The following is a 25,172-nucleotide window of genomic DNA, read 5'->3' as shown; positions in this document are numbered from 1 at the left end:
AGAGTTACCGTTTCAGGGTCACGCTGTACTTCCATGAATGCTGAATACTCAAGGAGCCGCAACTTGGCAGAGGCAATCGTTCGGTCCTGCCAGACTGGCACAGCTGAGGCAGAAGGTGGAAGAGGAGCCAAGGGCTCATAGCCTAGAAGAATGGGCAGGCACAACACTCTTAAGACGCTTTCCAACGAAATTTTAGTTGCGGGAGAAAAGTATGGAAAACATCATCTTTAACTACTGACAAATGCAGGAAACTGGGCCAGTTTAGTTCAGTTCGGTTCATTTCCAGGCAATTCCTTTCACTGTTATTCTGATTACAATAATATTGTATTACATTATATTCCATTACATTATATTCTCTAAACTTAGAGAATTTTTTCCCCCATTTCTGGGCTGTCTATGGACTTAGGAGATAGCAATATGAAACACACTGTTTCTTAAAGAATGAAGAGGCCATCATTGGACCTTTCCATTCTGGACAATAAGCATTCAGTCTCTTGGGGAAGGTTACGGAGAAAGTTCTCTCTATTAGATGCTGCCACCTTGTGGGACTGAGGAAGCATGCCTCCTTCTCTTGGTTGCCCTTTCCCTCTGGAACAGCAGTCCCCAAAATATATGAATGGCCCCCACTTTCCTGGAGTTCCAGAAAGTCCTTAAAACCTGCCTTTATCGGAAGCCTGGGGTTAATGGGTTTATTGATGCATTTGTGAGAGCTCTGTTGTATCTATACAGTTTATTGTTTTGGTTGTTTTGGTTTAAGCTGCCTGTTTATGTGTCTGTAATGGTTCATTGTTTTTATTGTTAATGGATTGTATAAGTCACCAGAATCCAACAGAGTAAGCAGCCATAACAAATTTAATAAGTTAAATTAAGGTAAGGTTATTCATGAGCAAAACAGAGGTGCTGATTAGAAATCTGTCCTGAGGACAAATATGAAGACTGCTATGAATTAGGTAACTTCCCTGCATAAAACATGACTTAAATTTGCTATAATAATACAACAAGACAGTGTTCTGCTTTTACTGAGTCCCTGGAGGAACACAGAATAACAAGGTTGGAAGGGACCTTAGAGGTCTTCTAGTCCAACCCCCTGCTTGAGCAGGAGATCTTATACCATTCCAGACAAATCTCTTCTTGAAAACCCCCAGTGGCAGAGCACCCACAATTTCTGGAGGCAAGTGTTTCTGTTAATTGTTCTCACAGTCAGGAAAGTTCTGCTTAGTTCTAGACTGAATCTTCCTTTAATGATATTCCACTAGTTATTTCTTGTCCTGCCCTCAGGTGCTTTGGAAAATAGATCAACCCCCCTCTTCTCTGTGACAGCACTTCAAGTACTGGAAGACTGGTATCATGTTCACCCCTAGTCCATTTCTTCATTAGACTAGAGATACCTAGTTCTCTTAACCATTTAGCCTCCAGATCCCTTATCTTTATTGCTCTTCTTTGTACTCTTTCCAGGGTCTCAGCATCATTTTTTTTTATCATGGTGACCCAGAACTGGACACAATATTCCAAGTATGGTCTCACCAGTGCAGTATAAAACAGCACTATCATTTTACGGAATCTTGATACTATCCCTCTGTTGATGCAGCCTAGGACTGCATTGACTTTTTTGGCAGTTGCAGTACACTGCTGGCTCATACTTAAGTTGTAGCCCATTAGGACACTAAATTCCCATCACAGTTACTATTGTTGAGCCAGGTACAATCTATTCTATACCTGGGCATTTGGGTTTTCTTGCCTAAGTGTAGGACCTTACTTTTCTCACCACTGAATTGCATTTTGTTGGATAGCGCCCAGTGTTCAAATCTGTCAAGGTCCTTCTGAAACTTGAGTTTATCTCCCAAAGTGTTAGCTATTCCTCCTAGCTTGGTGTCATCTGCAAATTTAATGAGTTCCCCTTCTATCTCCACATCTAGATCATTTATGAAAATGTTGAAGAGTACTGGGATTAAGGCAGAACCTTGAGGTACTCCCTGCATGGAATGTTCTAAGAATCTAATATCTGAATAAGTACTAAATAGTATAAATTATTTTTTCGGTTGAATTGCATCACTTCCTGCTCTCAACCAGTCGATATATCCCATTTTACAGAAGAGGATCTACAGAGCAAAACCAAGGCATCAAAGTGCAACCTAGAAAAGTAGTATAAAGGCATACATAGTAGGAAGCTTTTGTTCCAGTTGTCAGAACAAAATTCTAGTCAAAGACTAACTATGGCCCTAAAGCAATAATTCCGTGATTTCTCTACTTACTGGTTCAGCATTCGTTCAACATCAATTTGATTTTAGTGCAAAAATCCCTGTTTTCATGTGTAAGCATATTATAAATGTGAGCATAATATCTTACATGCTGATTCTGCTTTTATTTTGCCTACAGGCAAGTGAACTGAGGACAAGCAAAAACTTATTTTAGAGAACACATAACTTAGATGAGCAGCCTGCATTCATTGAGCAGCCTGCATTCATATGCTGCATACAAATTACAAAACACACAGCCTAGTGGCACTATATTTCATTAAGATGATAATTACTCCAATTAAATTCACTATTGCAGTTGGTAAGAAAAGAGTTCTTGAGAGCAGCAATGGCAGAAAAGAGCTGTATTGTGTAAACAAATAATGGAATCACAGATGGATGGTGGTAAAGGAGACAGGAGACAAGAAAATTTTAGTTTTTGCATAGTAGAGCATCAAGAGGAGGCTAAGTTGGAAAAATCAAGTGAGACAGACCACTTACTGGCTAGTGATGGAGGCATGGGTGGCTGAATGGGGTAGGCTGGTTGTGCAAAAGGTTTAATGCTGAAAAACAAAATAACATACAATAGGTTAAGTTATTTTGAAAAACCTTCCCCTAATCTGCAAATCTCAGGTACAGCTTTTCTCTGAGTATCAGATACTAGGCAATACGAGCAATAGTAGAAGGGCAAGGGTGAGGCAAACGATGAAATATGTGTTATCATAATATAAGTCTCATGATTTACATATTTACATCAGACATTGGGGTACGGATGTAAAATTGCAGCGTTTATGTGATGATGTCATTGCCTGCATATCATTGCTTTGCCATCATTGGGATTTGCTGCATATGAGCAGAAAGGTGCTAGCTCATTCACACCAGTGGGTTTCTCATAGTCACAGACCAGTCAATGTGGAAGCACAGTGCTAGACCTGACTGGTCTTTTCATGCCATCCAGCATAATCGTGGATTTCTGGAATTTGTCTTCTGGGTGAGGTTCAAGGTGTTAGTAATGACCTACAAAGCCCTACATGGCATGGGTCCGGAATACCTTGGGGAGCACCTGCGGCCGGCATCAACTTCCCTCCGCCCAGTACGCTCCCACAGAGAGGGTCTCCTCAGGGTGCCACCGGTCAAAGAATGCCGACTGGTGGCCCCCAGGGGGAGGGCGTTCTCTGTGGGCGCGCCAGATTTATGGAACCATCTTCCGGTCGAGCTCCGGATGGCGCCTGATCTCCGCTCCTTCCGGCGCGATCTTAAAACCCACCTTTTTGAACAAGCTGGCCTGGCCTGATGGGATGGGGTTGGGTTTTATAAATTGGTCTTAACTTTTAATCTGTACTAATTTATTACGGGCATTGCTGTTTAATTACTTTTTAATAATTTTTAATTTTTGTATCTTGTTTTTATTATGTATTGCCCTGTTCACCGCCCTGAGTCCTTCGGGAGAAGGGCAGTATAATAAATAAATAAATAAATAAATAAATAAATAAATAAATAAATAAATAAATAAATAAATAAATAAATATCAAAAATTTAAAACAACTGATAAAAGAAATATTGGTGGGCTTTGCTGTGGCAGGGTTTCTTAAGTGGAACATTATCCAAACAATGGAAGAGTTTAGACAATGTTTTCTACATCTGAGTTGGAGCAATCTCTGTGTGCAACAGGTAACTAGGATTCAATTATCGTGTTTTTGAAGAATAGTAACAAGACTTTGTTTGAAAACCATAATCTTGCATCAGCATTAAAAATGTATCCATAGCATACAGCTCAAGCACCTTCTCTACAAAAGTCATGTTCACGATTACCCCATCCCATCCCACCCCACCCTACTTACTCCTGAGAAGATCCAGACTGTCCTGGGATAGCCCCACTCCAAAACTGAGAAAGTAAAAAGGATAGAAAACATGAAATCAAAGATAGCTGACGTCATCCCTCAGTGATTCACAACATGTCTAGGGGGAATATTTAATACATTTTCTATAAAATAGTTGGAAACTTTTGCCACTAGCAGACAGTTTAAAACAGGGACTACATCAGTGGGTAAAAGGCAGGGCTTTTTTCCTCATAGAACGCTCAGAACGGAGTTCCGGCACCTTTTTTGGATGAAACCTTCTACAGGGAGTGCAGAATTATTAGGCAAGTTGTATTTTTGAGGATTAATTTTATTATTGAACAACAACCATGTTCTCAATGAACCCAAAAAACTCATTAATATCAAAGCTGAATATTTTTGGAAGTAGTTTTTAGTTTGTTTTTAGTTATAGCTAGTTTAGGGGGATATCTGTGTGTGCAGGTGACTATTACTGTGCATAATTATTAGGCAACTTAACAAAAAACAAATATATACCCATTTCAATTATTTATTTTTACCAGTGAAACCAATATAACATCTCAACATTCACAAATATACATTTCTGACATTCAAAAACATAACAAAAACAAATCAGTGACCAATATAGCCACCTTTCTTTGCAAGGACACTCAAAAGCCTGCCATCCATGGATTCTGTCAGTGTTTTGATCTGTTCACCATCAACATTGCGTGCAGCAGCAACCACAGCCTCCCAGACACTGTTCAGAGAGGTGTACTGTTTTCCCTCCTTGTAAATCTCACATTTGATGATGGACCACAGGTTCTCAATGGGGTTCAGATCAGGTGAACAAGGAGGCCATGTCATTAGATTTCCTGCTTTTATACCCTTTCTTGCCAGCCACGCTGTGGAGTACTTGGACGCGTGTGATGGAGCATTGTCCTGCATGAAAATCATGTTTTTCTTGAAGGATGCAGACTTCTTCCTGTACCACTGCTTGAAGAAGGTGTCTTCCAGAAACTGGCAGTAGGACTGGGAGTTGAGCTTGACTCCATCCTCAACCCGAAAAGGCCCCACAAGCTCATCTTTGATGATACCAGCCCAAACCAGTACTCCACCTCCACCTTGCTGGCATCTGAGTCGGACTGGAGCTCTCTGCCCTTTACCAATCCAGCCACGGGCCCATCCATCTGGCCCATCAAGACTCACTCTCATTTCATCAGTCCATAAAACCTTAGAAAAATCAGTCTTGAGATATTTCTTGGCCCAGTCTTGACGTTTCAGCTTGTGTGTCTTGTTCAGTGGTGGTCGTCTTTCAGCCTTTCTTACCTTGGCCATGTCTCTGAGTATTGCACACCTTGTGTTTTTGGGCACTCCAGTGATGTTGCAGCTCTGAAATATGGCCAAACTGGTGGCAAGTGGCATCTTGGCAGCTGCACGCTTGACTTTTCTCAGTTCATGGGCAGTTATTTTGCGCCTTGGTTTCTCCACACGCTTCTTGCGACCCTGTTGACTATTTTGAATGAAACGCTTGATTGTTCGATGATCACGCTTCAGAAGCTTTGCAATTTTAAGAGTGCTGCATCCCTCTGCAAGATATCTCACTATTTTTGACTTTTCTGAGCCTGTCAAGTCCTTCTTTTGACCCATTTTGCCAAAGGAAAGGAAGTTGCCTAATAATTATGCACACCTGATACAGGGTGTTGATGTCATTAGACCACACCCCTTCTCATTACAGAGATGCACATCACCTAATATGCTTAATTGGTAGTAGGCTTTCGAGCCTATACAGCTTGGAGTAAGACAACATGCATAAAGAGGATGATGTGGTCAAAATACTCATTTGCCTAATAATTCTGCACTCCCTGTAGGGTAGGCAAGGCGGGTTGTATGACATGTGTGAGTTACGGCATCTTTTTCTTTTACAAAAAAAAACACTGGTAAAAGGTAAAGGAAAAGGTTCCCCCGCACATGCGTGCTAGTCGTTTCCAACTCTAGGGGCCGGTGTTCATCTCCATTTCAAAGCCGAAGAGCCAGCGCTTGTCCAAGGATGTCTCTGTGGTCATGTGGCCGGCATGACCAGACGCCAAAGGCGCACAGAACGCTGTTACCTTCCCACCGTAGTGGTCCATATTTTTCTACTTCCATTTTTACGTGCTTTCAAACTGCTAGGTTAGCAGAAGCTAGGACAAGTAACAGGCACTCACTCTGTTACGCGGCACTCAGGATTCGACCTGCCAAACTGCTGACCTTCTGATCGACAAGCTCAGCGTCCTAACCCACTGAGCCACCGTGTCCCTCCACATCAGTGGGTACCTCTACACAAAGCCAGAGTATTTTCTTAATTTTAGTAAAGTAATAGTTAGATAGAGGTAGGCAAACTGTGAAAGAATTAGTTGCTGTAACTGAGCTTCCTGATCTTTGCAAGAACCTTAGGAGCCCACCTGCTGATTCAGCACCCGTCACTGAAAAAAATGAGGCTGGAAACTTATATCCATTTTGCAGGGGATGGTGGGCAAAGGGATGAGAATGGAGAGGAGGATTTTGAGGGGCAAGCCAGTATTACTTACACCCTTAAAATTCACAAACAATCTCAAAATTGGTCGAGGTAGTCCTCGGATAAGGACCACTTGTTCAGCAACTGTCAGAAGTTAGAACTCCCACAGTCTCATGATCATGATCTTACGATGGTTGCAGTGCCATGTGCTCACATGATCACCATTTGCAACCTTCCCTGCCAGCTTCCCACAAGCAAAGGGAAGCCAGAAGGGAACACCAAAAGTCACTCCGCTAAGTAACTCCCATTCCTGCTGCTTTTTCTCCTGGGGAATCTGGCTATGGAGTATGAGATCCTGGGGATCCCGTACTACTCTACAGAATGTGCCCACCTGCAGTCTGTAGTGCATGCCCAACCGCCCTAGTGGCACTTGTTTGTATGGTGCCCACTGACAAACTCTCCTGCATCGGCAGGAGCTACCCCTGGCTCACCATCATGCTTGCAAGCCACTCAGGACTTCCTTGCTTAGTGATTAAACATGGCACTTGAGTTTAAAAAGGCAGAGGTGGATAGCTGATGCAGGTTCGTATAAAATACCTAACGTGTTTCAAATATGCCAAGAGCATCTCTCCTAGGCATCCTAACTGCTTATGTGGGACATTTCTTACCCTGGGAGCAGCAGAGAAGACAGCCTGAGGGAGTGGAGGAGGAGGACTCAGTTTGTTCTGCAGGACACTGGCAGATACAATCTGTGCTGAAGACATGGAAGCCATACTCTGCAAAGCCTTGTCCTTTGAGACTTGATCCTTCAAAATGGAATAAAAATGAATAAACCAACAGAAGAAGGGCTTGCTAATCCATACCTTGAGAGGGCACAAAAATAACAAGCCATCTGAAATTAAGGGGTAATTTTATATAGTATCAGTTACAAGAGCCTTGGTGGAGCAGTGGGCTAATGCCTCCTTAAGTAACACCAGCTGCCTGCAATTAGTGCAGGTTCGAGTCCCACCAGGCTCAAGGTTGACTCAGCCTTCCATCCTTCCGAGGTAGGTAAAATGAGGACCCAGATTGTTGGGGGCAATAAGCTGACTTTGTAATAATGCCGCTTGGGTGTGTGTGTGAAAGCCCTAATAAGCAGGCATATACACAGAATGAAGGCTACTGCTAAGCTTGTAAGCCGCCCTGAGTCTTCGGAGAAGGGCGGGATATAAATGGAATTAAAATAAATAAAATAAATAAATAAATAATAAAACCATTTTCTGACTGAGTTCCAATTACCGTACACTAACTATAAACCATTCATCCAAGCTGTTTCTGAAAAATAACGAGATAGTTGCCACTAGTTTTAGAAAGCTGATTCTCAAGGAATCGTGTTAATCAGAGACAGCCAAACTCTTCAGGTCTGTAGAACTTAAGTAGAGTCAGAGAAGCAAAGCACAGGCAGCTTCATAGCATAGTCTTCAAATTCTCCAAACAGCAGCTTCTTATTTTTCTCTTTATAGCGCTATCAGACATCATTTTGGGTTTCACTGAGGTTAAGGATTTTTTTTTATCTTCTCGGGACCTATACGGTATTTAAAACTAGTGAAATAAAGACAGGTCTGGGTGGTACTTACCAAGTTCATAGCCTGCATGAAGGGGAAAAAAAAAGAGAGATATGATTAGAACTCAGGTATGGGTGAAGGGTGAGGAAAATCTGCATAATATCTATAATCATAATAGGATTTCAAGGTATTAAATAATCTACCTTTACTTTGTCCAAAAGGCAACTGGACTTTGTTTTTCCTTAAAGACATTTCGCTTATCATCCAAGAAGCTTCTTCAATCCCCTAAGTCCTTCAGTTTTTTGGATGAGAAGCAAAAACGAAGAAAGTTGCCTTTTGAAAAAGCACCTTTGGAACAACCATGATCTGGATGACTGAGAATCTCCAAAGACATCTAACCTTACTTTGTAAATAAATTACATCTGAGCAAGGCCAATTTCCAATGTATCCTACTTCACAGAATCCTGGGAACTTTGGCAAAAAAGGGAATGGGTGGAAAATCCCACCTGGGAGGATGCTAATCTCAGTGGATATCTTCTTCGTGTTCACAAATGAAGTGAACAATGAGCAAGTTTCTTTTGAAAAGACAAACACTGAGCAGGCTCTCCAGTTTTGCTCTTCTGCAAATTAGTCTAGGTCTATGTATGGATGGTAATACACTTTTGCGCACTAGACAGATACAAATGAAAAGCAATGCTCATTGTTCAGTGTTCAATGATGTTCTCTTCTATCATGGGCTTGCAATTATACAGAAGAGCTAAATTAGGACTATCGTATCTAGACTGCAATAGTCTGGATGACGACTAGATGGCAAAACAAACATACAGAAAACCCATCCAGGATTTTTTTCAGGGCAAATATGATGGCCTTAAGTAAGTATTGCACTGAATTATAGATATAATTATAAATTTTTATGCTTATATATTAAAGAATAGCAGTGCATTCTAACATTAATATTTGGTACTTTTAAGAATACATTCCTTGCGTGCACACAATTGTGTGAATCATTAGATCTTCTGCACTGTTTTTATATTTTCTTTGGCTCCCTCATTAAAGTTTAAAGACTAACTCAGTGAAGTGGCTGTGAAGCCATTTCTCCTTTTAGTCCCTCTTTTAAGGATGCCATGAAACATCTTTACAATCCAGAACTGAAGCTGAGATAGGTTTATCAATACTGGGCCAGTCTCAAAATCTCAATTCTGAGCAAGCAGGGACAGAATTAAAGATCATCTCAAGTAGATTTCAATGTCACAATGCAGTTATAAAAGGAGAATTTATTTTCTGAATATCCTCCCTCACTCCAAGGCACAAGTTGCTAGTAGTGATGCCTAATGAGTTGGCTAATTCAAGAATCTGAAAAGGGTCATTTTGTCATGAAGTAGAATATACAGGGCTTCATTGTTAATTACTTTGTAAGCCTGTTACAAATGAATATACTTTTGTTCATCATTTAACATTTTTTTAAAAATCGGAAATGCAGTATTGTGGACAACTAACTCATATTAAAACAGGCTACAAAAGCCATGTTTCGGTATAAGAACACACGCAGCCCCAGTTACGGGCATACAGATGCACATGCAGGAACAACATGGCTTAGCGATGTGACTGCACTGCTACACACTCAAGGTCCAGCATTTTCTTCCAAGGATCTTCCTTATATCAAAATTAAAGTACCAGCAACAACAGGATTAATTTGGGCATGCATCCTGTAAAAAGCTGTCAAGTATATCTCAAACCTAAGAGTTACAGCAGCAATTTTTAAAAACCAGTTAAGATACCAAATATATTGCTTGATATGTATTCAAAAGATTAAATAATAATAATTGTTATTATGAAGTAATGACATTAACTTCAAGAGTGGTGATAAGTGATTTCATTACCAATCCCTCTTTGTTCTCACTTATCTTTTGTGCAAGGGGCTTCAATTAGGGTATGAATACTCTTCCCATTTTATTCTTATAATAACCTTGGGTCAGGTTCACTGTGTATACACGGCTTGTCTTCTAATGAACCACCTAGCACAGGGGTGGGCAACCTCAGCTCTTTTATGACTCATGGACTTCAACTCCCAGAATTCCTGCGTCAGCATGGCTGACTCAGGAATTCTGGGAGTTGAAGTCCACGAGTCATAAAAGAGCCGGGGTTGCCTACCCCTGACCTAGCATATTCAGTCAGAAGGCAGTTGTATGGAGTTCAGTATAACCTACTCCCACAGATGCCAGTATAATATCAAATTTCAACTTGAGGAATAATTTGAAAATGTGGCTTCCTGGTTTCACTTGGCCACATGACCCACCTGGAAGAGATTTTGCCACTGGCAATATTCACAGCAAGTAGCTAAGGTTTACTCTGAATACAGAGCTTACAGGGAAATTTGTCTTTTCTCCTTTTCTTGCTTACAAATAAGAAAAAGTAAAATATACTGTACATAGTGGCATTTCTAAAGTATTTGAAAAAATATTTCTTGGCGTCAATTGACCAGCATGCCAACCTCACTTCTGGGGTAATGTATTTTCTAACTTTTGTGGAAGATTTCCTACAGGGTCAGAATGAAAGTAAACATGCTGTAGAATTATACCCAATTATTGCATACAATTCACTTCTACATCTTTTTTTTACTCTTCTATGTCAGTTTTCAACCGGAAGTATTTACTGAATTCTACGGAAACCTGGGCTTTGACAATAAATACAGGCAATTTGGTCTGTTTTCTAAATAGTCAATTTTTTTTTCTTTGGGGGTCAAAAGATGGGGAGACAACTATCTGCAACTTTCCCAATCCTACTTAAATATATATATTCTACCTTGGGGAATCTAGAAAGGGGAGAGGCAATTTTGTAAATTTTTCGGTTCTTTCCAAGGCATATATATTTACCAACAAAAATGAAAAGATATTCCAGATCAGTTAAGAATATTCTCTGACCTCCTTTAGAACCACCCCACTCTCCGTGCTCCACCTTCAGACATTTTATTCAGCAAATCACAATACAAAGAACACACAGAGGGAAGGGATCAAGTTAGTCAATCTCCAGTTACAGAATAAGGAGAAAAAAAGCCAACCACAGAAGGAAAGGAAAGGCAATCACAGGATAAAGCTCTCCAGTTGCATCCTTGCCCAGTTTCCTTAGTTCCTGGTTTCATGAACTTGTTCTACATATCCTGATTCAGCCACAGCCATGTTCCTTTCTGGTTGTGTGCATCTCTGTTGCAACCACAGCATAGGCTTCCTTGCCAGATAATTTATTAGATTCTTAAACACATCACACAATAGTTTCCTTAAGAGAGCTAGAGTAATGAGTGTTTCATTTGCTTCCTCTACCTGCTACGTTAAAAAATAAATTAACTCAAGCTTAACCCACTCACACTAATAACTTAATAATTACATTCAAAGTAATAACTTAATAATGGCATATTGCTATTGTAGATAATTGTTATATAATTAACAATAACAGTAGGGCTCAATGCTCCCTTTTATTTAACATTAACGTGAAACCGCTGGTTAAGGTCACCTGCTGTTTGGAGTTAGGCATCATTAATATGCAGGTGATGCTCAATTGTACAACCTGAACTGAGTTGATTGTGCTCTTTCTCACTTCATGACTGGATTACTGCAGCGTATTCTACTTGGAGATGTCTACCCAGAAGCTGCAGTTGGTCCAGAATACAGGTAGTCCTCAACTTATGACCACAATTGAACCCCATATTTCTGTTGTTAAGTGAAATATTTGTTAAGTGAGCTTTGAACCATTTGATGACCTTTCTTGCCCCGGTTGTTAAGTGGATCACTGCAGTTGTTAAGTTAGTGACTCAGTTGTTAAGTGAATCCGGCTTTCCCCATTGAATTTGCTTGTCAGAAGGTTGCAAAAGGTGATCACTGCAACCATCATATGAACCAGTTGCCAAGTATCTGAATTTTGATCATATGACCTCAGGGAACACTACAATGGCTGTAGATACGTCACTTTTTTTTCTCCCAATGCTGCTATAACTTTGAACTGTCACTAAATGAACTGTTGTAGGTTGATGACTATCTGTATAGCAGTGTGGACAGTAACAGAAGTAATTCAGACACAGGGCAACTGGCATGTATTTATGATGGTAGGAGTGTCCTGGGGTCGTATCATTCCCTTTTGCGACTTTCTGACAAGCAAAGACAATGGGGAAGCCAGATTCACTTAACAACTGTGTTACTAAACTTAACAATTGCAGTGATTCACTTAATAACTATGGAAAGAAGGGTTGTAAAATGGGGCAAAACTCACTTAACAACTATCTTGCTTAGCAACATAAATTTTGGGCTCCCTTGTGGTTGTAAGTCGAGGACTACCTGCGTGCAATTCTCACATCATTTCATAGGCCATTATACATTCTAGATAGCTAGCTTTGTTAAGACTTTTAGGTGAAGACTTTTAGAGTTCAGGTGAAGGTATATAACAAATGTCACCTGATAGGATTAGTAGTATCACTAGGTGTTTATGGAAAAACAAGAGCCAGCTGTTGAAAGTCCAATCTGGAAAGTTCTCACTGGAAATTTACTCTTCTGTTTTTCCACCGATCTGACACAAAATGAACTGTCCTGTTCAAATCCTGCAACATAAAAGATGCTCTATGGCAGGGGTGTCAAACTGCCGGCCCACGTGCCGGATGCATCACAGCGAAACCACGCCCACCCCATTGCTGGCAATGGAAAGTCGCGATACGTCGCAACACGTCACGTGACGTTGCGAGTTTGACACCCCTTGCTCTAGGACATCTACCAACCAGCTCTCCTCTTCAAGAGTTCTAGCTCTGATCGGATCCCAGGATCAAAGGGAAAGGGGCAAGGACATAAAAGGAACAGAGTGGCAGGAACAGAGTGCAGTATGTTAGCTGCAGCATGGCTATGGCTTAAAGGTGAGAAAGCTGGGGAAGCGCGTACCTTCAGCTTGGACTGAATCTCGCGAGATTTCCGTCTGGCTAGAACCTGCAAGTGGCTAGAGACCTGCAGAGAGAAAAGCAGAAGGAGAGGGGGAAAAACAGCAGAGCCGTCAACCAGAGGAAAGGAAAAGAAGGAGAGGGGGCTGCCCATGCTCACATACCATGGATGCATGGGCAGGGTCTCCAACGTACCTTTATGCCAACCTGGTACTCTCGCACCTTCTTCCGAGCTAGAACCTGTATATGGCTGGACACCTAGGCCCCGCCAAGTCATTCAAAAAGGAAAACACAAAAAGAATGAAGGTATGACCCCATATTGACAACAGTGCTTCAAGCACCCATGTGACACACACTGGCCTCCTAAGCCAGTTGAAGTTCTGAGGGAATAATATCAGCTTGCCGGGTAAATAGCAGTTAATGCTTACTGAAAGAATCAGTTGAAGGAAGTTGCTGTAATCTTGCTGAATGAAACCATTTGGAAATATTCCCAGGAAATACCATTTTTAGGGTTCTTTGGCTGCCAACAGATACTCTCAATTTTAAACATTATTTCTCAGGGACTTCTACCCATTATTAACCATACTGATTTCAGAAACTAGTTAAAATTCTGATCTACAGATATTTTGCTGCTTCAGGCCCTTCCACTCTTCTCAACTATGCAATCCCCTGTGTACTTATTTTTCTTAATCAGGTAACTGAACTGCCTTTCAGGCAATCAAAACTGTTTATGGGAAGGCTCTTCAAAATGTTAGTTCTCGATACTACAAATGCCGATACCTAGAAAATATGAAACCTTTCTCAGCTGTTTGCAAAACTGCTTTTAGAGAGCAGAATGGTAGGTGTGAAGTACTTCTTCAGAATAGAAATTAAATATGAGTTTACGGCTTGGAGAACTGGTTTAATATTTTGGATAAAAAAAAATCAATTTATGACTGATTATAACTGACTAATGAAATAATCTTTGCAGGAAGTCGTAACACATTAACAAAATATTGATATTATATACAAAGACAAGTGAAGGAATTCACCTAATAGTTATATCAATTTTAACCTGTGTGGAATGGAAATGGCTTTTTTCTTACTCTATATACATTCATTTTAAACTTTACATTTCTGTGCAGACACAGCTCTATACAAAGCACATCTCCAATGATTGGGAGAGCTGATGAAATGCAATAAGCCAGGCAATAGGAAAAAAAAACCCCAAAATAAATCTCCTCTGTTTTATAGTGACATGCTTTGCAATCCATTCCAATCCCTTGGGACAGTTTGCAGTCCCATTAAATATGCTTAAAATTGTCTTATAAACCATTTCCTGCTATGTATGATTTTCAGTTTCAGCAGAAAGCTATAGACTGTTAGCTTTGGAGCTGAGAATTATATCTGTAAAGATAAACAGCTCAACGTGAAAGATCTGCTTTCAGACAGTCCAATAAAGATGCTTAGAGAAATCAGCACAGATGTGGGACTGGCATTTCCAATTTCACTGTACCATGGAAGGACACAAAGGAATTAAAACAGGAGGAATTGATTGTAATTCTATAAACAATAATTTTCCTAGTCCAAATAGGTAGCTTTCGTTAATGTTTCACGCACTGCAATCTGACACAGCTAACATGGAGTTCCATAAAGAATTCTGCCGCTCTCCAGTAATGAACCCCTAATTATTCTGAAAGTTATACCTATCGGTTTGAAGAGGAAGAAAATGGAAACAAAGGTTAAACTGAAGTTTCATTCATGACAGCTTTTACAATACAAATGACATGACTGCTCTGTCTCCATTCATAAAAAAACCCCAACAGCTAGAAGACCATCGGATAGGTGTCCACATGGTATACTCCCCATCCCAATTCAGTTTTTTTATACTGTACTTCAATTTTTTTGAGATTGATCAGAAGAATGAAAGTTTCTGATTTGATTAGGCAGACGTAGCAAGAGTCAAGATCCAGTAATCATCTAGAGCAGAGCCCCCCAACCTTTTGGGCACCAGGGACCAGTTCTATGGAGAAAGATTTTTCCGTGGACCGGAGGGGGCATGGCTTGGTGTGCTGCCTGTATCCCGTGGATGAGGCTTGGTTGCTGGTTGCTGGTATGCCGTGGTATGCTGCGGCCCAGTGCCAGTCCACGGACCAGGGGTTGGGAACCCCTGATCTAGAGACTGTCCACAATGTGGTATGCAATCTCATGTACAAGGAAAAAGCAGAGTCCAAAATTTGTTACTGCCATGTTTTCCCCAAAAGTAAGACCTACCCTGAAAATAAGCCCTACCTTAATTTTGGAGGGGTGGGCCTAATATAAGCCATAGCTGAAAAATAAGCCCCAGTTTGGGGGCAAGGCTCAGGTCTAAAAATCAAGCTAGGGCAGGGGTGGGGATGGAGCTTACCATTGCACCCAGGCCTTCTTCTGCAGCTGAAGGAGCAGCTTCATTCTGCAGCTGAGAATGGAGCGCCAGCCTGCATTTCATAGTCAGAGCCCAAGCCTCAGCTGCAGAAGTGGTGGGCCGGCTGGGATAGCATGGGCAAAGGGATTAAGGGGATTAAGAATGATAAAGTGAAATGAAATTAGTTTGGTAGAAGTACTTATGTAAAACCTCAGCCTTAATAAAAGCCCTTCAGTTTTTCCACTGACATGTTTGCATTCACTGGTTTGCTAAACAGGTCTTCCACTTCAGGATTCTTCCCAGCTTTTTATAGGGTCAAATGGTTTTGAAGTGGTCCTCCAAAGCTTCCTAATCTGAAAGGAAGATTTGCTAAAAGCCAGGGTCAATTTTTATTGCTTGTAATAGAATTTTCAAAGTTCAGCAACTTACAGATGTATAGACTTCACTTCTAGAATATTCAGCAATAGCTGGCTGCAGAATTTGGAAAGCTGAAGGCCACACATCAGGAAATCACCCATATTGGGAAAACTCTGACAAGTGGTTTAGTAGCTAGAGTTGCCATTCTTAATTCTTAATTCCTAAACTTTAAATTATATAATAAAGTGTTTCTCAAATATAAATCCAGCCATATGAAATCAAATGATTGAAGATATTCTGGTGTTTGTTTGTTTTTTGTGTGTGTGAGAGATAAATAGCCGTCATCCATAGGAAACCTATGTTAATTAAGAAAGATAAAACAGAAATCTCACAGCAGACCAGTGACTAAGTCAAAATGAGAACTTAAAGATCACATATCTTCTTGGCATGATTTTTGCCAGATAAGATATCCACCATGTAAGTTAACAGTACAGCAGACCACATGCATAGATCAAAAAACATGCGTGTATATAGATTAGTAATTTTTTTCATTCTACACACTTTTTAAAGGGAGAAGCATGGAATGCATTTTTACCTGTTTTCTAGTCCTTGTCTTCCCTGTCCGTAGCTTGATGTATCTTGCTATCAGTTCATTGCGTCCTAACCAGAAAAGGCAAGATGTAATGTGATGAATGCACACTGTCCCACTTCTTAGGAATAAAAGGCTGCCCTCTGAAAAATCAGATCTACCTTCCTAGATCCTTCAAGCTGACAAACAGTGTGAACTCCTAACTCAGTGATGACATTTTACCAGAAGATGGCACTAACGCAACTCTTCTCTAATTGGAAAAGATGGTTTGAAAAAAGCTTTGCTTAAGGCCCTGCATTGAACCGGATATCCACAACAGTCCATAGTGTTGGCAAAAAAACAAAACAAAAAACAACCACCCTGGCGCTTAAGCTGGACACTCAGAAAACAATGCAAACATGGGACACACGGAGATGTAGCTAGAAAGTCATTGTTCCCTTTATATAAATTAAGGGATTTCCGAGGACCAGGATTTGCAGCCTAATCTGGAAACCCAGAATATTTCTTGCCCTATTCTGCCATGTTTAATTCAGCTCTCACAGGAAGATGCATTCATGCTTGGACCAAGACCCCCTAACCCTCCCTCCCACCTTCCTAGCTTTCATGCACGACTCCAAGGAACTTTATAAGACAGAAGAAAGGAGTTTTTAAAAAGCTGTAAAATATAAAGTTATGGATGCTCAGAGTTTGAGGTCTGATATACAACAGTCAACAGGATGTGCAACCTACTGGGATGTTTTAAGTGGCACTGCCTTCTGAAAGGAGCCCTTCCCAACCTCCTCTTTGTCCTAATTTGAAGCAGAAGAGCTTTTGCTCCACATTTTACAGGCCAGCTGTGGCCAATCTAATTCAAACGTCAGAGCAGCTGGGAACTTTCTTTTCCCTCATCTCCCCCTACCCCCTTCAACATGGAAGGAGAATAGTTTTGGGAAGCGTGCCAGATTTATTTTGATGGACCAGATGGTATTGGCTAAAGCTGGCTGAAATGCCCTTGCAGCTAACTTGGAAAAGAGAGAGAGAGAGAGAGAGAGGGGGGGGAGAGAGAGAGAGAGAGAGGGGGGGAGAGAGAGAGAGAGAGAGAGAGAGAGAGAGAGAGAGAGAGAGAGAGAGAGAGAGAGAGAGAGAGAGAGAGAGAGAGAGAGAGAGAGTTTGTAAGCTGAAGCAAGTGTGGTTTTTCTGGCATAGCTAGAGTCCTGTTTTCCTTTCAAGGATAGCACTGCTTTTCAGCCTTGGGGACAGAAGTCTTAAATGAAGTCGCATCACAGTCCCCCAACCATGCCTCTACTTTTCTCTCCCCTCCCTATGACCATAGTTTTTTACAGACAAGACCAGGTGCTGTGCCCAGTCAAACAACACCATGTGAGAGGGAAAGAGAAGGATGACACCGAATACTAGAGTAACAATACCATCATAAAAGCCATCTGGCTCAGTGCATATCCCTTGATATATGCAGTTCCTGACATTGATAAAAAAAAATAACAGAAAACGAGCTCTATTTTATTTCGTGGCCGAGAAAGACAAAGTAGGAATACATGTAACATAAGAGTTGGTTTTCCTCTTAGGAATTGTGCACAGGGATACACATTTCTGTTGGGACCTATTCAAAAGTTTTACACAGCATTCCCCAGCCTGGTATTACTACAGTACTGTACTACAACTCTTCTCATGTACAGTTCTGTGAAAAAATATTTGCTCCTTTTACATTTTCTGATTTTTTTTGGCCACTGAATATTACCAGAGCTTAATGTTGGTTCTCTTAATATATGAAGGGAATTTAAATGAACAAATAGTTGTTAATGATATAAATGAAATTAAGCACTAAAGCCATCTAACATGAAAAATGACTGTGAAAAAAAAAGAATTGCCTTCTTGGATTTAATGACTGGTTGTATCACTTTAGCTGCAATAACTGCAATCAAATGCTTCCTGTAATTATCAGTCCCTCATATTGTTGTGTAGGAATTTGGACCCATTCTTCCATGGTTATTTGTATCAATTCAATATTTGGATGTTTTCTAGGTTAACTGTTTATTTCAGGCTCTGACATTACACTTCCATGGAATTTTAAACCTGGACTTGGCTCTGGACATTCCAAAAATACATTGTTTTTCTCTCCACAATGTTGCTTGTAAACCTGGGATCTCTTTCTTGCTGCGTGTCCCACTTAAGAGGAAAAAGGGTTTAATTTTCTCCTGAAAAATTGTTTTATCCAACAGAATTCATGCTTCCTTCAACCATGGCAAGTCATCAGAATCTTAAGCAGCAAAGTATGCTCTTATCACAAAATTGCTGTACTTGGCATTAGCTTCTACAATAAATCACAGTGTTTAGTTTTTGCTAGATATAGTGTCTTCCACAGAGCCACCAAAGTCTACCTTTGATTCATCTCTCCAAAGGTCCCCTGGAATATCCACATACTTTTTGGCAATCCGAAGATTACCTTCCCTGTTCTTCCTAGTCATCCATGATTTCCGCATTGCTAATTTCCCATTTCTACACAGTGCTTTTCTGGCTGTGAGATCATGAACACTTACTTTTAGCCAATACTAGAAATGATTGCAGATCCCTGGGTTATTTTATGTTGACCTTTTAAGTGATTTTAACAGGACAGTTACTTTTGGAAGCATTCACTATTGTCCCAACATATTCTCCATTTCAATATTGCGTCACACTATAAATGGAATCCCAAGCTTAAGAAATGACTTTGAAACCATTTCCAGATTGATAGGCATTAATAACTTAGCATAAACTGCCTCAGAATCTGTGCAATGAAAATTTCAGAACGATAAGGAGAACCACAGATCGTGAGATTTATTTGGGCAGGTCTAATCCTGATTTTTTTTTTCAGTTATGTACTCTTACAACTAGCAGGGCAATTACTTTTTCACACCAGGTTAGATTACTTTGTTCATGAAATAAATAATGGAGCAAATGCCTAACTTTAATTTTATTTGTTCTCTCAGAACTCCTTTGATATTTTACTAGGTACATAAAAAATTCTACTAATATTCAGTGGGTAAAATCTGAAACACAACTAGGCTATGAAATAAGCACAGCAATTCTGTAGCAATTTTTACAATCCAAAATTATCATCTGAAAATTCCACTGATTCAAAAGTTTATGATTTTTAAATGCATGTGTGATCTACTTAAAAATAGCCATTTACCATGACCCATCAGTTTCAGAAAACACAACTGTACTGCTTCTGCCCTTGAGTCTATCTGCAACTGGGCATCTTGTCTCCTGAAATACCGTATTTTCCGGCGTATAAGACGACTTTTTAACCCATGAAAATCATCTCAAAAGTTGGGGGGTCGTCTTATACGCCCAGTCGGCTTATACGCCGGAAAATAGTACATAAATCAATCGAGCGCCCCCGTTCTTGCAAAGCAACTTCAAGCCTCCTTAGTCCAGTCCCCCCTCCAACGTGACTCTCCCTTCCCACCCCCAAGAGCCTCTCAGCCCCTTCCTCTCCCCCTTGCAAACGCCAGACCCCGGGAGCTCTTGCGTCTATTCCAAAGGGTGGGTGGAAGGAAAAGCCCCTTTCGGCTCCGGCTTGGCTGCAAGTCAGCGAGCCCGGGAAGGCACGCCCTCCCCTCTCACTGTGGAGGAAGCAGGGCAGGCTGGCATCTGGCGGGAGCCGGCAGGGCAGTCCTGCGCACGCGCGCGCTCCCCGGCTCCTAAAGAGTCCTCAGGGAGCCATGGCAGGCGCCTCACGCTCTTCCCTCTTGAAGCAGCATCGGCGGAGCCGTCCGGCGTCGGGCAGGAGCCGGCAGGGCAGTCCTGCACACGCGTGCACTCCCCGGCTGCTAAGGAGTGCTCCTTAACAGCTGGGGAGCGCGCGTGTGCGCAGGACTGCCCTGCCGGCTCCCGCCCAACGCTGGACAGCTCCGCCGATGCTGCTTCAAGAGGGAAGAGCATAAGGCGCCTGCCATGGCTCCCCGAGGACTCCTTAGGAGCCGGGGAGCGCGCGCGTGCGCAGGACTGCCCTGCCGGCTCCCGCCAGACGCCATCCTGCCCTGCTTCCTCCACAGTGAGAGGGGAGGGCGTGCCTTCCCGGGCTCGCTGATTTTCTGGCGTATAAGACAAAAAATCTTGAAAATCATCTCAAAAGTTGGGGTGTCATCTTATACGCCCAGTCATCTTATACGCCGGAAAATACGGTAAGACAGGCAGCAGAAGTGGATAAGGCTGAATAGGTTGGGTCAATCCTTCCACCATACTTTCAGCTATCCTGCTCTTTTTCAGTTATGCTACAATTGTGCCTTGCTTCTGAGGCCTTCCTAACAAGCAGCTATGTAAAATAATCTCAAGTTGCAACTTCTTTGTCTGAGCAACATTAAACTGGCTTCCCCCCCCCTCCACTACATACGCATGTTCACTAGCTGATCTTTAACCAGACATTTTCAAACAATTGCTTTCAACTGGCTGTCACCCACGTGGGATCTGACATCACAGTACATCAAATAAATGTTTCTTTGGGGGGAGGGGAGGAGTGCTTTAATTGACTCAGGATGTCCAGTTCCTGTACTGACTGAATCATTGTTTCCATGAATGAGAGCTGCGTGCCCACCACCTGGGATAAAGAACTTGTGACTTTCTACTGCTCTAATTTCTTTGATTTAAGCAACTTAATACTTTGTTTATGGAAATTTTGCCTCCTGGTTTAAAACATTCAACATCTAAAAAAGCCAAATCAGTATATAAGATAAAATCCCATGTCTGTCTATTTTGGTATTTTTTTTAATATTCTTTTTAAACATGCCTCCATTCCTTCTATTATTCTATAAAAGTCTTAATATTCATATAACATAGATAGATGTGCCAAAATCTGAGTTTGCATTGACTTTTTGATGAGATGGTTTCCTTCCTTTCTCAACAGACCATGCTTGCTGTACGAAAGGATTATTCATTCCCATTTCTACTTTAAGAAGATAAGAAGAGGCATTTTTTCTTTCTGCAGAATTCATCCAGGACAGTTGTGGAATGAATTTCCTGGCTCAGAATTTATTTTTGATATTGCCTATAGGAACGCTGCCAGCACATGCTGCCTTGTTCATCCTTTGAAGCCTTTCTCAATGTGGAGCTTTCTAAACATGTTAGCTCATCTATTCCATTATCCTCAACCAACACGACTATGTTGGATGAACATCACGGAGATTTTAATCCAACACATCCAAAAGGTGTTGGGTTAAAGAAGACTGTCATATATTATGGTCAAGATGTGTACCTCTCCTGAGTTACAGATTGAAAGGAAGGAAATGAAGCTGTCATTTACAGTAAGACCGAGAACCGAACTGGTGTTTATTAAATAGAAGGCTGCACTTCTCTGCTGATGTGATTGATTTCCTAGTTTATTGCTGCTTCATTTCCTATTTCATAGCTTCCTGACTTACCAGAACAGCAGTAAAAGTAAACTGAGATTTGTACTTGTGCTTCTTGAAAAATAAGAAATCTTAGTGTTCCCAGTACATAGCCAAATACACACAAACAAACATGCACACCTTCAATCTTAATAAAGACCAACATACAAAATGATTGACCATTTCACTAGATTGTAAGGTAGCGAGAGGTAAACATATCGGTTATTATCAGACTTCTAGTTACAACGGTAGCATTGTTCAGATACTGAAAAACAGCATGGAAACAATCAGTAAAAGATAATAAAATGCCTCAGTAGCTGTAAGATATACTCTAACACAAATGATGTTTCATCTTGTCCATTTATTGACTAAGTTCAGCACATAGATAAGCTTCATAATTACAAGAGAAGTGACCCTTGGATTTCAGGACCCACTTGACTAAAAAGAGACTAACAGAATAAGAGTTGGAAGGGACTTTGGAGGTCTTTTAGTCCAGCCCCCTGCTCAGGCAGGAAGCCCTACACCATGTCAGACTAATGGCTGTCCAACCTCTTCTTAAAAACTTCCAGTACTGGAACATTCACAACTTCTGGAGGCAAGTAGTTCCACTGATTAATTGTTCTAAGTGTCAGGAAATTTGTTCTCTCCTTGATTAGTTTTCATTCATTGCTTCTTGTCCTGTCTTCAGGTGCTTTGGAGTATAAATTGACCCCCTCTACTTTGTGGCAACCCCTTAAATATTAGAACACTGCTAACATATCACCCCTAGTCCTTCCTTTCATTAAATTAAACATAACCAATTCCAGCAATGGTTCTTTATATGTTTTAGCCTCCAGTCCCCTAATCATCTTTGCTGCTCTTCTACTGATGATCATCTACAACTGATCATATACACAGAAGTGATCCTTCTATAGCAATAGCACTTAAGACTTATACATCACTTTACAGCCCTATCTAAGTGGTTTATAGAGTTAGCATTTTGTCCCCAACAATGTGATTCCTCGTTTTACTGACCTTGGAAGAATGGAAGGCTGAGTCAACCTTAAGCCGGTGAGAATCAAACTGCCGGCAGTCAGCAGAATTAGCCTGCAATACTGTATTCTAACCAATGTGCCACCACAGTTAAAGGTGACATACTTTGCTTGCCTCAAATGATAGATGCTGGAATACAGAATGAAAGAAGCACCAGCATCTCCCGATTATTTCTTCAGAGCTCCCATGGTATTCATCCTCTGTTCAAGGACTGAACTGCACACTCTGCACTGTATTTAGAATATGCAAGAGAACGGGCATAAGAGAGAGCAATGCAAATGTGGAAGGAAGAATAAATGTAATATTGATTACTTTATGTACTTTTTAAAGAATTCGTTGGGTTTTTAGAACAGGAAAAACACTACAAAGATTTTTCTGTCACAGGATAAGATCTTCAGTGAAGGAAATGTTAATCAAGAGGTAATAAGGAAAAAAACCACCTAAAATCTTGGATAAAAGAAACAAAATATTTTGAAGCAGACTGCCTGCAATCTCCATTGTAGGGAATATGTGCTCTAAAATATGTAGTTTAAGAACACTACAAGGATTCTGCTTCATAAGAATTATGATACACCTCATCTCACAGTCTCTCTTCTTGTCTGTTCTTTCACAACCATTAACATCCTAGTATCAGAACAGCCATTTCTTTAGAAGTCTTAATAATCCAAACCATGATGCTTGACGATAAACCTTGTCCCTGATCAAAATTAACATATTTGAATTAAAACTATATTCCACACTACAAATCATCTGCTATGCATTGAATCCTAATTTCCTTAGATTTGTGTGACTTAAAGATTCAACCCCTTCATGCTTCTATCTTTTCATATTTGGTTCCCTCTTCTGAACAACTTCAGATGAGACCACTAAGGGCCCCATTGGAAGCAAGTTAGTTTTATTTGCTGCAGGATATCAGAAATAATGAAATGTAAGTTATTTATTTCCGTGCTTTATTATTTTTGGAAATAACTCAAGGTGCCGAACATATCCAACACGCTTTTCTTTTTTTTCCCTGTGAGGTGAGTTAGGCTGAGAGAAAGTGACCGGCCCAAGGTCACCCAGGTGGCTTTCACAGCTATGTTAGGAAAGTCTGAAAATGATAGTGTTTAATTCAGTGGAAAAAATTACATATTTAACGAATAAAAATAATGAACATTTATCAAGAGGGCAAGCGTTCAATCCACATGTAACTTTGTTACAAATCAAATCTGACCAGGTTTAATGAGAAGAAGGTGCTCATGATTACATGATTTGGTACAGGAAGACCTACAAAGAAATCTTAATTCATCATTCCTGAGCTTAGGGATTCGTGAATATGAGGCATGGTGGTTGTCACATGGGAAACATTTGTAGCCTAACCCATTTAAAGAATGAAATATAACTATGACAGACAGTAACTGAGAGAATAGAAACAGTTTAAGAGCTAGGGAAGCGATGCTTAAAGATCCAAGGGCTAGGATTCCCCCTCCAGTTGATAGAAGAAGAGAATAACTTCCTGGCCAGATTTGGATTGAAACTAAACATTTAGGGGGGATAGAATTAACTAGATATTTTCCTTTTTCCCTGCTTTTTTGATTAACTACCAAGCCTTCAATTACTGCTTTTCATTAAAATGAACAAGTACTGTGATCCTCAGATAACTTTTATGTTTTTTGGAATTGTTGTGGACCTACAAAGCATAATGTACCTCACAGGAATTGTTGCAAAGTAAACAATCTGAAAGCGCTCAGCATTCTGCAAATCCAAAGCAAGCTATCAAGAAGACTTTTTCAAAAGTAAGAGTATTAAGATAGGATCACAAGAAATACCCTTGTGGAAATCCTCCCCCTCTCTAGGCCATCCATTGTGCTGACGATAATAAAAAAGTGTCGGAGCAACTCTTCCCTTTCCTGGGCACCTGCCATGGCTAACTGTCTCTTCCAGTTACCGGCAGGCAGACACTGCAGGCCTGCCTCTGCTCAGCTGTCCGAGTCCCGTGATTCACCAGAGACTGTGCCATTCCCTCTCGGAGGGCACGTCCTCCTCCAAATTGCTACATTCCGCAAATTCCTCTTCCCTGACACCACCACGTGAACCAGTTGGACAGCTCTGTTAAAAATAACTAAGTGGGGCAGCCTTCCAGCCAATCAGCCTTCAGTAGCATACCAGCCTTGGTGGTGCACAACTCAAGTTACACCTGCTGTCTGGGGCAAGTCAAGTGCAGAGCTAGTTTCCTGTGAGCTGCCTAAGCTCTCTGCCCCACCAGAGCAGGAGAAAGAAATGCCCCTTGCCATACACGGTCCAGACTCTCTCCCCACAGTTGCACACTGGCCACCATTCAAGGGCTCCAGGTTACCACGGGTCAGCGGCTCTCCCTCCTTCTCAGTCACTCCTCACAGCAGCTGGGAGATCAGTTCCTGTGTCAATAACTGGCCCACCCTTTAGCCAAGTATGAGCCATTTATC

General features: G+C 41.0%; 1 protein-coding gene across 1 annotated transcript in view; it reads right to left on the bottom strand.

Annotated features, from left to right (window-relative positions):
* The window catches only part of TEAD3 (TEA domain transcription factor 3), a 43,278-nt gene that overhangs the window by 10,394 nt on the left and 7,712 nt on the right, over window positions 1-25,172 (bottom strand). The window contains exons 2-9 of the mRNA XM_083357814.1: window positions 16,340-16,404; window positions 13,200-13,262; window positions 13,009-13,071; window positions 8,165-8,176; window positions 7,217-7,354; window positions 4,076-4,119; window positions 2,736-2,797; window positions 9-142 (exon numbers count right to left, since the gene is read on the bottom strand). Of these exons, the coding sequence (XP_083213940.1) occupies window positions 9-142; window positions 2,736-2,797; window positions 4,076-4,119; window positions 7,217-7,354; window positions 8,165-8,176; window positions 13,009-13,071; window positions 13,200-13,262; window positions 16,340-16,404 (581 nt within the window). The remainder of the gene's footprint in view (window positions 1-8; window positions 143-2,735; window positions 2,798-4,075; window positions 4,120-7,216; window positions 7,355-8,164; window positions 8,177-13,008; window positions 13,072-13,199; window positions 13,263-16,339; window positions 16,405-25,172) is intronic.

Source organism: Vipera ursinii (genome assembly GCF_947247035.1).
Source record: "Vipera ursinii genome assembly, chromosome: 3".
Classification (NCBI taxonomy): domain Eukaryota; kingdom Metazoa; phylum Chordata; class Lepidosauria; order Squamata; family Viperidae; genus Vipera; species Vipera ursinii.
This window is presented reverse-complemented; position numbering and strand designations above follow the sequence as displayed.